At 38.4% G+C, this 12,586-nt stretch overlaps 1 protein-coding gene across 2 annotated transcripts in view; it reads left to right on the top strand.

Annotated features, from left to right (window-relative positions):
- ALDH1A1 (aldehyde dehydrogenase 1 family member A1) overlaps nucleotides 1-12,586 on the top strand; it is a 58,545-nt gene that overhangs the window by 34,612 nt on the left and 11,347 nt on the right. For both annotated transcript variants that reach the window (XM_037373843.1, XM_037373842.1), the window contains 4 exons: nucleotides 3,308-3,437; nucleotides 4,503-4,564; nucleotides 6,546-6,674; nucleotides 11,459-11,572. In XM_037373843.1, coding sequence (XP_037229740.1) covers nucleotides 3,308-3,437; nucleotides 4,503-4,564; nucleotides 6,546-6,674; nucleotides 11,459-11,572 — 435 coding nt within the window. The remainder of the gene's footprint in view (nucleotides 1-3,307; nucleotides 3,438-4,502; nucleotides 4,565-6,545; nucleotides 6,675-11,458; nucleotides 11,573-12,586) is intronic.

Below are 12,586 nucleotides of genomic sequence, written 5' to 3'. Positions count from 1 at the left end.
AAAGTCAGGTTGTCTCAATACTTGTTTCTCATCTCTATTGCAAATGGATTTCATTAAACTGACTTGCGCTTTGGTTTATTAACACCCCCCACACACAAAGTACTTGAGTATTTGATTAGTTTTCAAATGATACTTAAGCCATCTACAATCAATGCAGTTTCATTTGTCTATTCTTAAGGACACACTAACATAGACCACGTGCTTGACACTTGTCTAAATCAAAGCCTGAATCAAGGCCTAAACTCTAAGCCTAGCTCAGCTCTTACAGATGGTACAAGTAAGCACTTGGAGAAATTCTGAATATCATGGCTATATATTTTGTTATCACTGGTCCTTCATTAATTCCAGCTTGCAACTGGCAATGAATGAAAAACCTTAATCAGAACCAAAGGCAGCAATGAATTACTTATTAGTAGGAAGAACACGGTGAGGTGGGAATGATGTCCATCTTTACCATCTACTGTGCATTGGCCATTTTACCATACTTAACAGCGGACACTTAAGTTGTAGCACCACCACCTACAGATTATGCAGCAAGGCAAGAAAGAACATTTTTTTTTAAATGCACTACCAATTTGTTAAAGTGTAGTAAAACCCCCCTCTTGTTTTAGACCCCACATATGTTGCTACCATTAAGATGATCTCTTTGCTATTTCAAGCACCTTCTGCAATTAACATTTAGGAAGGATAAATGTTTGCAATGTCCTGAAAATGAACCCTGATTTTCTGCCAACAGCAGCAAAAATTTTAGAGTAGGAGGGAGTATCCGACATTCCAGATAGTCACTCAGACTGATCTAGCTACAGTTTGAACTACCTAGCCATTAGATCAAAACCGCATCATCAATAAGCTCATAAAATTCAAACCTTCAAAGTAAGTAAAACCTGCAAGCAATCTATTGCCCATTCTATTGTCCTTATGGCTGTAGTATAGGAAGACACTTGCTTGTGTCCCAAAAAGGTTTTTAAAATAAAAATGAAAAATCAATGGAACTGAGGTTATTTCCTTGAACTCCAAAGTCTGCAGCTGTAAATTTACACTTTTCTTCAACAAAGTTATTTCTCTAATAACCCTGATAGGTTATTAAAGATAACTGTTAAAGATAGGGACTCAGGAGGAAACTTGGGTGGCTAGAATGTCTGTCCTCAACAAAGTTAGATTTAGTGGAATTGAGAGAGATAAAATTGTAAGAGTTATATTTTTAATAGGAAAAGTGTGCTCCATTACAAGTTAAATACTGTGTAAGTTGGCATTTGCTTCTTTATTGTACAGCCTAAGGCATTACACGTGCAAAAAGGATGGAGAAATAATCTTTTTTCCACAGGAAAGTTGAAACATTAAGTTAGTTTTTGTTCCCACCTGCCATTTTTGTAATATGGAAGTATTGTTTTTCTCTAGGGCTCCTCCCAAGTTAATTTTACTGACCTTGTTTTTAATTCCTACACCTTATTTGCTTTATTGACTGCTTTTTCCTTTTAGATAGGGTGTGTTTGAATCGAGTGCTTTTCAGACTTAGTCGAAATCAGGCGAGATTTTCTCCACTCACAGCTTATCCTAACTGCAGAACAAGTACTACAGAATTGCGAATAGCCTTGTAAACACTAGAGGTCAAAACAGACCCCAAAGCTCATTGCAAAGGTATTTTTCTGTGTCTGTGCATGCGGCCAGGATCAAAATTATTCCATTTCAGTGTTTCATATAATGACAAGATGCCTCCTCTGAGGCTCCAGAGGCTCAACAGTCCTATAGGTAGGCTACTGGAAGAATAAGTCAAAGCAGGGTACTGAAAGAGCCAGAGAATTTTGTTTCTTAGATTTCAGTCTGTTGTGATGTTAAAAGCTATAGCTGGTGAGTTCAAAGCCAGAAAAAAAAGATTCTCCTATATCCAAAAAGAACAAAACAGTGCCAGACGTATTGCCTGGAATGGCAAGGATATATCTCATTTAATGAGTTCCTTGTTGCTGAAAGACATCAAGCATTGCTAGCTCCTCCATTTGTTCTGCTCTCTTCCCAAGTATGGTATCCACAATATGTCCAGTTATCTACAACTGTGGGATTCACAGGACAGTTGTTGGTGAAACATTGTACTTGCAGGATCAATCTGTAGACTCAGCCTGCAACACTGAAGAACCTTTGATATACAAAATAACAAATTTCGAAAAGAAAATAATATTTATAAGATCTGACTAGACCTTGAAACTATAGTTTGAGGGTGTCCTACTAAGTATCCTAACAGGATTGTTCACAAAGCTGAAGATCCCCAGTGTCTCCATACTGGGAAACTTAAGAAAAAAATTCTAGCAGTGTCAAGAAGATCTTGACACTATTTAAGAACTGTACATGATCTTCAACTAGATATCCAAACAATCAGGGGTGTTTAAACAACATTAATCCTCACCACAGTCCCTAGACATGGCTGGAAATCAACGCTGTTTAGTGCTGGTGTCTATGAAATCATTAAAGTGTTGTGGGTGAAACACAATTGCCAGCTGAAAAATTATAGATGTTCAATGAATACTTGCTGATCATTATTCTAAAGGTTTATATCTGTCTGGCATAGAGGTCCATGGCACGGAGAGTCAAGCCTGGCTTCAAATAAGACCAGTTAGTTCACTCAGTTAAAGATTAGCCAATAAAAGAGAGTCTTTTCTGAGTTTATTTTTCGTAGTGAATTTTTCTCAGTTGAGTGTACTTGATAGCTCAGACCTCTCCCTTGCACATCAAACACTCAAGGTATATTTAGGGTATTTTATTCCATGCTTTGAGTCTTCTTGGTCATATAAGTTGCTAATCAGGGGTTTATTAAGCACCAAGAAAGATGTTTCTTAATAATTAAACATCACAGGATCCTAAGTTAATGTTATTGATGTTTCCAGGAGACTACTGCCTACCTTGGGTGTCATTGGAAAGCCACCTGTTTTATTTTCATCAGTTATTTGCACAGTCTCCTAGCTGATCATTTCATCTATACTTGTAGAATAGTTAATATAAATTAAAACAGTGTAACTGATTCAGATATGGAAAATTTTGGTTTTTTCAGATGTCTCATCATTGCAAATGTGCCATGATCATGATCATGTTACCTACATAGCTCACTGTGAATGAATGATCATGAAAATTTCTCATTCGTATATTGCTACGTTTGGTTTTTCAAATGCTACATGTCCTTCAGAGAGGAATTAATCCAAATGTTTGTACTGAAGCTGAAAACTTCTGAACTCAACAACCAAAAGCTAAATTACAAAGTACAAGCATGAGAACTATTATCCATAATTGATATTAACTTTGCAATTGCTGTTTTCTGCAGACAATGGAAGCCATTGATGGTGGGAAACTCTTTTCCACTGCTTACCTAATGGATTTAGGTGCCTGTATCAAAACATTACGCTACTGTGCAGGCTGGGCTGATAAAATCCATGGCCATACTGTTCCAATGGGTGAGTAGTTTTGAGATAACAGAAGTACACAACTGAAGTCAATGTAATCCATAAAAAACTGCCTATTTGTAAATGTTGTGCAACACAAAATGTATCTCAAATAGAAAATATTTTAGATAGTTCTTTATACAGATTATTGAAGATTTATCATACTGCTTCTTTTAAACATTTAGTGCAGTTATTCACATTAATTTCTTGTTTTATACACCACTAATAAGTACTTCATTGAACAAAAGATTTTAGCCTGTATGCACATCTAAGTCTGACAGGTTACTTTTGCGTAACAATGTATAGTTTATACAATGATACAGTAATGAAAACCAGGTATTTGTTTATTAAAGCTAAGATTAGCATGAACAGTAATATTTGTTTCAGTTATTGGATAATTTATTAGGAAGAGTACTGAAAGACAAGAACGAGGAAACATTCCTTTATTTTCTGAAATTTCATTCCGTTCTCTCTCCCATTAAGCAGCTCTATGAAAACATTGTTTCTAGCTGCCTTCTCTCAGAAGGACAAAGAATGGTAATAAAGAAGGAATTAAGGAAAACTGGAGTGATAAATACTTCCAACTTTTTTTGCGTCACGTAAATCTCTATACTAGGCTTAATGGAACACATGTTTATTTGAATCAAAGAGAATTTTATACTTAATGGATTTGATTTAAGCTAAGATCTAATATTAAAAAATGTCTGATATGTACCTAGGATTGCAAGTAGCTTTTAAAAGAGTACCCTCAAAAAAAAAAAAAAAAAGGTGATAAAAGAAAAAAGCAATGAGGAATGCTCGTTGACGTGCTGTGTATACCATATTGAGAAGCAGGGCTATCACTGCAGAAAGTCAGTCAGGCTGGCAGAATCAAACCTTGGAGCTATGAAGAAAGTAGATATTGAATCCAGATGCACTTTATGGTTACTTTTTTGCATAGTTGAGATTTTGGAAACATCATTTATAAGCAAAATTGTATCCAGCTAAGTTTGGTATCCAACTTTATCTTCTTTCTGATTTAACTGTTTCTCAGAAGAGCTTTGTCCTGTATATCTAATTTATTTCTTCTTCCCCTAGATGGAAACTTTTTTACATTTACTAGACGTGAACCTATCGGTGTGTGTGGCCAAATTATTCCTGTAAGTAAGAGCCATTTATGTAAAATACAAATGTTCCTGTAACAAATGGAAATATTTTCAAAATTTTGTCTATGTAAATGCATTTGTGAAATAGTACCAATCAGAAGATTTCCAATCCCAAAAGATAAAGACTATCCTGAATACTCATCAAATTCTGCAGCATGGAGTTTTTGATGAGTGACTCCAATCTAGCCTTGTCTCTGTCCTTTCTCTATATGGAGGGAAAACAAATCTCAAAACATTGACTGGTGGATTAGCTTGAAAGACAGAATTTTGTTTTGCTGGAACAGAAGGAATTAGAAATAAACAAGTAGGAGAGAGTAATATAAGCTTATAAGCAATAAGCTCTTCAGGACCTGGAATATCTCTTCTGCTCTGTACAGCATCCAGACTGCTGGATCTTTGTTTATGACCAAGACTCATTCACCATGTTGATGGTACAAGTAACAACACAAAGAATGTGTCCAATAAGTACAGTGATACTGATCTGCACGTTTCCAAGTGTCTAAATTCCCAGTTTTGAAGCAATGTGAAGATTCAAAAGGCCTGCCTGAGTCTGAACATCCAAAACACTGAGGAGCTCTTAAATTTGTTTCTGAGGTATAGACAGCTTCAGTGGGTTGCTGTGGAAATGATTATATGCACTCGACACTCCCAGTCCACGCACCTCTTTGCACATGGTAGGCATGAGCAGCCTGACCTGAACTGCTCAACAGCTTATCAGATCCTGAAATACTTAGCTTGACTATCAAGTTTGCTCAGACATGTGGGTCCCACAAATTCCTGATGTCCCTAATTTGAGCTTGCAAATTTGTTATCTCTGTAGACCACCACATTGATTTAGAGAACATCACTGGAATAAGTTTGGATCCAGCCCCCAGGATATCTTGGGAATCAGCTGGTTTAGATTCTCTTGTAGGCCAGGCACAAGATATTTCATGTAAAGCACTCAGACTCAAGATATGCTAAATAACTAGAAACACTAGATATGGCCACTTCTAAAGAAAATTGCATCCTGGAAGTAAAAGCAATTAGTTGAGGACTAGCTTCCCTCATAAAATGTTCAAGGACTTCTGAGTATATCTTTATTTTCTCCCCATTGAAATGTGAACCCACCCAGTTGGACATTTTTACATTAACCAATGGTGTGAACGCTGCAAAACACTTTTGCTAGCTCATAATTTCTATTTCCCTTCCATGCCCACATTTCCATTTTAATGATAAAGATCCAGAAAACCCTGTGATCCCTTAATTTGTGTTATTTGTGCTCCCATTATTTTTGGGGGTGGGGTGAAACTGAAATTAGATAAGGAGACAGATAAAGAACAGTTGCATGTATAGTCCTCCAAGCCTTTCTGACATAATAGGTAACCATTAACTACCGTTTTCCCTACTTTCATAAAGGTAAGGCACACTGCATCTTTTATATTGAGGTTCATGGACTCAGCGCTTCCATAACTATTAGAAATATTTGCAAAGGGGTAACCTGTTTTTCTTTCATCTACATTGTTACTCATACTGCTGAATAAGAGGACCAAAGGAGTCAGCTGCTCTATGGTCTGGCTGGACTGACTACAACAGAGAGCTGACAGTGAAACATCCAGGGAAGAGGGCAGGGAAAATGTTATGTGTTATTACCTTGTATCCCTTAGAAAACTGAATGATGACAGAATTGATAATTTAAAATAGCAAAAATCCCAATTTCACCACTAATCCAGCAACTTTCTGTAAGGCTTTCTTAAAGGAGTACATTATTGTCTCTTGAGCTGATCACCTCGACTCAGATATACCAAAATCACTGGTCATTGTATAACATGGCTTGCCAGTTGGTTTTTCAAAATATCTCCATTCTGAAAAGAATCAATAAAGAGTTCAATTACCCAGCTGAAAATTTGTGCTATTAAAAAAAAAAAAAAAAAAAAAAAAAAGGCATTTTGGTGATGTGTTAGAAACAGGATACACCTTCTCATCTGTCTTTCAGTGGAACTTCCCATTGGTGATGTTCATCTGGAAGATCGCCCCTGCCCTTGCTTGTGGAAACACGGTGGTTGTCAAACCAGCAGAACAAACTCCACTGACTGCACTTTACATGGGATCTTTAATTAAAGAGGTAAGTCATCAACAGAGTTTTTTGCCCTTCTCAGAAATTAAGAGTATACTGCATCTGAAATACCAGAGGTCATTATAAGCCAACCTGTCCTCTGGAAGTACTTCTCATTGCATGTCTAGCCTGGCACTATGGAACTTACTTTAAACCAGTGAAGCAAATCCAGGGCAAAAGCATACGTATTTCAGCCTAGTCCACATACACAACAAAAAACACAATAGCAATTTAGTTCACTCCATTCCTTGGCAAACATTTGTGTTACAAAAGCACAGTACTATTCAAAGTCAAAAGAAAACAAGCAGAGTACTTAGAGATGGGTGGCAATGACTTCACTAGCATAGTTATCACAGAAAAGGTCCTGTTTATACAACTAATTGTTATTATTTTCTACTTGAACAAACTTTCCATTCACCTGGGTTTAGCATTAACTATGGAATCGAACTGGTGACTTCTGCTAAGCTTGTGAACACTCTTCACACAGAAACTGGGAGAATACCCTATGTGTTATTGAACATAAGGGGTGTGGTAGTTTCTCAAGTGTCTCAAAAGTTGCATTGACTATCATGCCTAGCCCAGGAAACACCCAAGTAAGAACAGTTAAAGAGTTCAGCTATCCTGTTTCCCAATAAAATCAACAAATGTACTCAACATGTTTGAAGAGTTGGCACAGACACCAATAATCACCAGTGCAGCAACCTTGCAGAGTGTTAATGGAAATGACTCAGCACATTGTATTATTCCCCTTCAAAACATTTAGCAGAACATACTCTATGGTCATTCATAATGTTTCACAGCAACTAAACCATAAAATCATACAATCACAGAATGGTTTGGGTTGGAAGGGACCTCCAAGACCATCTAGTTCCAATGCCCCTGCCATGGGCAGGGGACACCTTCCCTCAGTCCACGTTGCTCAAAGCCCCATCCAGCCTGGCCTTGAGCACTTCCAGGGGTGGGGCATCCGCAGCCTCTCTGGGCAACTTGTTTCAGCAACTTACAATCCTCACAGTAAAGAATTTCTTCCTAATATCTAATCTGAATCTACCCTCTCAGTTTAAAGCCATTTGCCCTCATTCCACCCTTCCAAAAAGTCACTCTCCAGCCCTCTTATAGGCCCCCTTTTAGGTACCAGAATATCTACTGCTATATGGTTTCCCTGGAGCCTTCTCTCTTCTGAACAACCCCAAATGTCTCAACCTGCCTTCATCAGAGAGCTGTTCCAGCCCTCTGATCATCTTTGTGGTCCTCCTCTGGACTGACTCCAGCGGGTCCATGTCCTTCTTATGTCAGGGACTGCAACGCTGACCGCAGTACTCCAGATGGGCTCTCGCAAGAGCAAAGCAGAAGGGGAGAATCACCTCCCTCAGCCTGCTGGCCATGTTTCTTTTGATGCAGCCCAGGATATGGTTGGCTTTCTGGGCTGCAAGCACACACTGCCAGGCCGTACTGAGCTTCTTGTCCATCAGCACGTCCAAGCCTTTCTCCTCAGGGATGTTCTCTGTCCATCCCCACCCAGCCTGTATTGGTGCTTGGGATTGCCGCGACCTATGTGCAGGACCTTGCACTTGGCCTTGTTGAACTTCATGGGGGGCACACAGGCCCAGCTCTCAAGCCTGTCAGGGTGCCTCTGGATGGCATCCCTTCCTTCCAGCATGTCAACTACACCTCACAGCTTGGTATCATCAGCAAATTTCCTGAGGGTGCATTCAATGCCACTGCCCATGTCACCGACAAAGGCGTTAAACAGCACCAGTCCCTATACCAACCCTTGAGGAATGCTACTCATCACTGGTCTCCACTTGGACATTAAGCCATCAATGGCAACTCTTTGTGTGTGACCATCCAACCAATTCCTTTACCCATCAAGTGGTCCATCCATCAAAAATGTATCTCTCCAGTTTAGAGACAAAGGCATTGTGCAGGACAGTGTCAAATGTTTTGCACAAGCCCTGGTAGATGACATCGGTTGCTCTTCCTTCATCCACCAGCATTGTAACTCCATCACAGAAGGCCACAAGATTTTTCAGGCATGAATTTCCCTTAGTGACGCCATGTTGGCTGTCAACAATCACCTCCTTATCTTCTATGTGCCTTAGCACAGCTTCCAGGAGAACCTTCTCAATGATCTTGCACAAAGGTGAGACTAACTAGCCTGTAGTTTCCCAGGTCTTCTTTATTTCCCTTTTTAAAAATGGGGATTTTGTTTCCCATTTTCCAACCAGTGGGAACTTCACTGGACTACAGTACCTTCTCTAATATGATGGATAGTGGTTAGTCACTTCATCCATCAGTTTCCTCAGGACCTGTGAATGCATCTCCTCAGATCCCATGGACTTGTCACCTTCATGTTCCTTAGATGTTCTTGAACCTGATGTTCTCCTATAGTAGCTGGAGCACTTACCGGTGAAGACCAAGACAAAAACATCATTGAGTAACTCCGCCTTCTCCATGTCCCAGGTAACCAGGTCTCATGTTTCCTTCTGGAAGGAGTTCATGTTTTCCCTAGTCTTCCTTTTATAACCAATATACTAATAGAAGCTTTTCTTGTTGCCCTGGATTTCTCTGGCCAGCTTTAATCCTGTCTGGGCTGCCAAACATGGTTACGCGTTCATATTTCACAGAAACTAAATGACTATCAGGAAGGAGGCAAGTCCTGCTGTAATTACATCACATAGTAAGCGCTATTAGACAATATCACAGGGGAAGAATGCTTTAAAAACAGTATCAGAGATAACAGGTTGCCCAGAGAAGCTGTGGATGCCCCAACCCTGGAAGTGTTGGCAGCCAGGTTGGATGGGGCTTTGAGCAACCTGGTCTAGTGCAATGTATCCCTGCCCACAGCAGGGGGGGTGGAACTAGGTGGTCTTTAAGTCCTTTCCCACTCAAACCATTCTATGGTTTTATGATACCTTCTCCATTCATTTTTAACGATATGTATCAGAGGGTATATTTCTCTGAAAAAGCAACTTTGTAGGAAAGTAACTCAGTTCTGCTTTGAGCATAGTGAACTATCTGTTCTAGTATTCTAACTTCCTGAAAGGAGAGCTCAGAAGTGGGAATGTGAACAGTGGTTCATTTTGGATGCACACTTACAACAGTATGGTAATGACTGGTATAATATTAGAGCATTTTTAGTAAAAGGCAAGATAAATCTCATTTTAGCCATTCATTTACAACTAACTGAGAAGCTTAAACATTTTGTTATATTTTATATATAACAAAATATAAAGTATATATATAATATATTTTTATATATAGCTTTAAAAAACCCAAATATTTATCTTATCAAGTCCTTCAAGATTTATTGCCCCAAATCTAGCTGACTTTTAATTTATACCCAGATTACCCAATGTTGGAGCCCAAAGTCCTGATAGTGATCAAAACCTCAAAGATCACTTCAGTAACTGCTTTAGACTTTTTGTGAAACTACTTGAAGATACAATTTAACTTTCTATTCTTCATCTGTCCACATTAAAAAAAATATATAGTCACTTTTGTTAATCCTCACTGTCTTTCTTAGTAGTCCTCACAAGAGTCATTTGCTAATATGTAGAGAAGAGCTTCTAATACAGACATGAGAATTAAATGCCCAAAGTGAGACAGTGTGTGTAAGTCCCATGAAAAATATTCGTTTCTCTGCAAATTATGAAACACAATGCAAAGCAAATGGAAGGAACCTCATTGTCTTATCATTTCCAAGGGTAAATATTAATCTGGAACATTAAATGAGCATAAAAATCATGGACAGAATGTATCTGAGCATGAACATGCAAGGGACAGAAATTGCTCAAAGTAATTGTCTGGTATCCATAACGCAGGACATGAGGTTTAAGAGCTGTAACTCACCAGCTGAAACTGATCACTTTCCAAATAAGAATGGAATCTTTGCATGTAATTCCAAAGTCCTGTTTAGTGCTAAAAAGAGATTCATTTCAGTGATAATACAGGAGATGCACTTCTTTGGTCTTTTAATTCTATGCTTTCTCTGCAAGTGCCATTGAGATCCCATAGCTGCTCCATAGCTACTGGGAAGTCAGTCCCAGTTCACACATCGTTACAAGCTGTTGGAAGAAAAGAACTTCTTTTGCCTATGGATGGAACATATCTAATACAGAATTGGTGGGAAGCTATAGGTTTGACTTGACCCACAGGAAAAGCCTCTTTAAATAGAAAATTTGCAGGCTATCTCAGGTAGCCAGCTTTTTCATGCTTGGTAGCTGATCTGCCTCTTTTTTGCTGTAAACTTTCATGTTGCCCACTCTCTACTTTCAACACACATCCAGAAGAAAAAGCAAAGACATTGAGTTTGAAGTGAGATTTCCATCATTTTTCTTAATAGAATTTCAGTGTAAGTCAGCAGATCATTAATTAAATTCCATCTAGCATAAGGGGTAATGAGCAAAAGTCAGCAAGCACACCAGATATTTCAAATAGCTTTAAGGAAGCAGGCATGAGACTAAGCAATCTTTTTCTTTGTACATCTGACTGGGGGAGAAAAGAAAAAAAAATGTATTCTTGGCAATGGCACTGAAAAAGAACTGAAATTAAATATTCTTTTTGTAAAAAAAAAAAAAAAAAAGAGCCAGTTCAATAGCCTAAAATACAGGTGAGGGGGAAAAGGGTGTAAATCATGAGAGAATGAACACATTTTGGGCTCTAGGGCTGAGAATAACTGTATGACCAGGAAAAAGTAGCTGGAGAACTGAAAAGGGAAGTAAGACTGTATGGATATGTACTTCTAGTCATTATCCTTCCCCAGATTTACAGGGTTCTCTCCTCCAATTCAGGTAGGATTTCCACCTGGAGTTGTGAACATTGTACCAGGCTTTGGACCCACCGCTGGAGCAGCAATTTCTCACCACATGGATGTAGATAAAGTAGCTTTCACAGGCTCTACAGAGGTACTATAACGAATACAAGAAAATATAAGCAGGAAATGTACCCCTCTGATTCCCAGTGATGATTTAATATCTAACTTGTTCTGTGTAATTATTTTAACTTTTTTCTTTCTTTTGGCTGCTGGTTTGTTAAACAAAGTCTGTTTAATGATTTGCTGGTTATTATTAACTTCAAACATATCTAACAGTGTTTGTATTGCAAGAAAGCCCTTCAAACAGAGGCACCCCATGAGATACAGTAAGTTCTAGTATACCAAGGTTATTTTAAGTCTTGTCCCTTAAAAAGATAACATTTTCATAACTGTTTGCTTCTTTTTATAAGAATAATTATTTTTTTAAATGTGAAATGTGAAACAGGCTGTGCTCCATTCTATTTATTTTTAACAACAGCAGGATAGTAGGAAGGTACTTCAGAAATCTCATTCCTGGTTCTGCACATCCTTAGGTAGGGTGGTGGCGTTTTGGTCTTTGAATGATACTGATGATCATCTAGGTGGTCTCAGAAGTGTATTTGAATACATATCAGTTTAATAATTGGAAGGGAAGTAATTTCTGTTCAATTTTCCTAACCTTCACTCTGAAGAACTGTGAGTGGTATGACTGAAGATTTCTCAGTGCAGGCATTAAATAACTGTATCCTTAACACAGTACATTATATTATCTTTCTGTATGCATGCTATGTGGAAGAGCTGCCAGGTGGTCTCTTAACTTCTTGGATATACACTCCAAAGATAAATATCATTGCCTAATGTCAAGGATCAGTATACACCAACAGCAAGAGCTGTGTTTACTCTTAGAAACTTCTAGCTCTCAAGTAATGGGGATAAAAAGAAAATAATCTAAAACGCAACGTATGAGAAATATCCCATGGATGTTTCCAATGGACAGTACTAACTATGGCTTCCAGTGTCCATGCCCCTCCAAGGCAAGTGGACCAGATAGTGTATTCACTGAATTTTGTGACAGTCCTCTTCCTGTAACAGTGTAGTTTAGCAGTGAGAAATGAAAACAGGAATA

Source organism: Falco rusticolus, chromosome Z, assembly GCF_015220075.1.
Source record: "Falco rusticolus isolate bFalRus1 chromosome Z, bFalRus1.pri, whole genome shotgun sequence".
Taxonomy (NCBI): Eukaryota; Metazoa; Chordata; class Aves; order Falconiformes; family Falconidae; genus Falco; species Falco rusticolus.
This window is presented reverse-complemented; position numbering and strand designations above follow the sequence as displayed.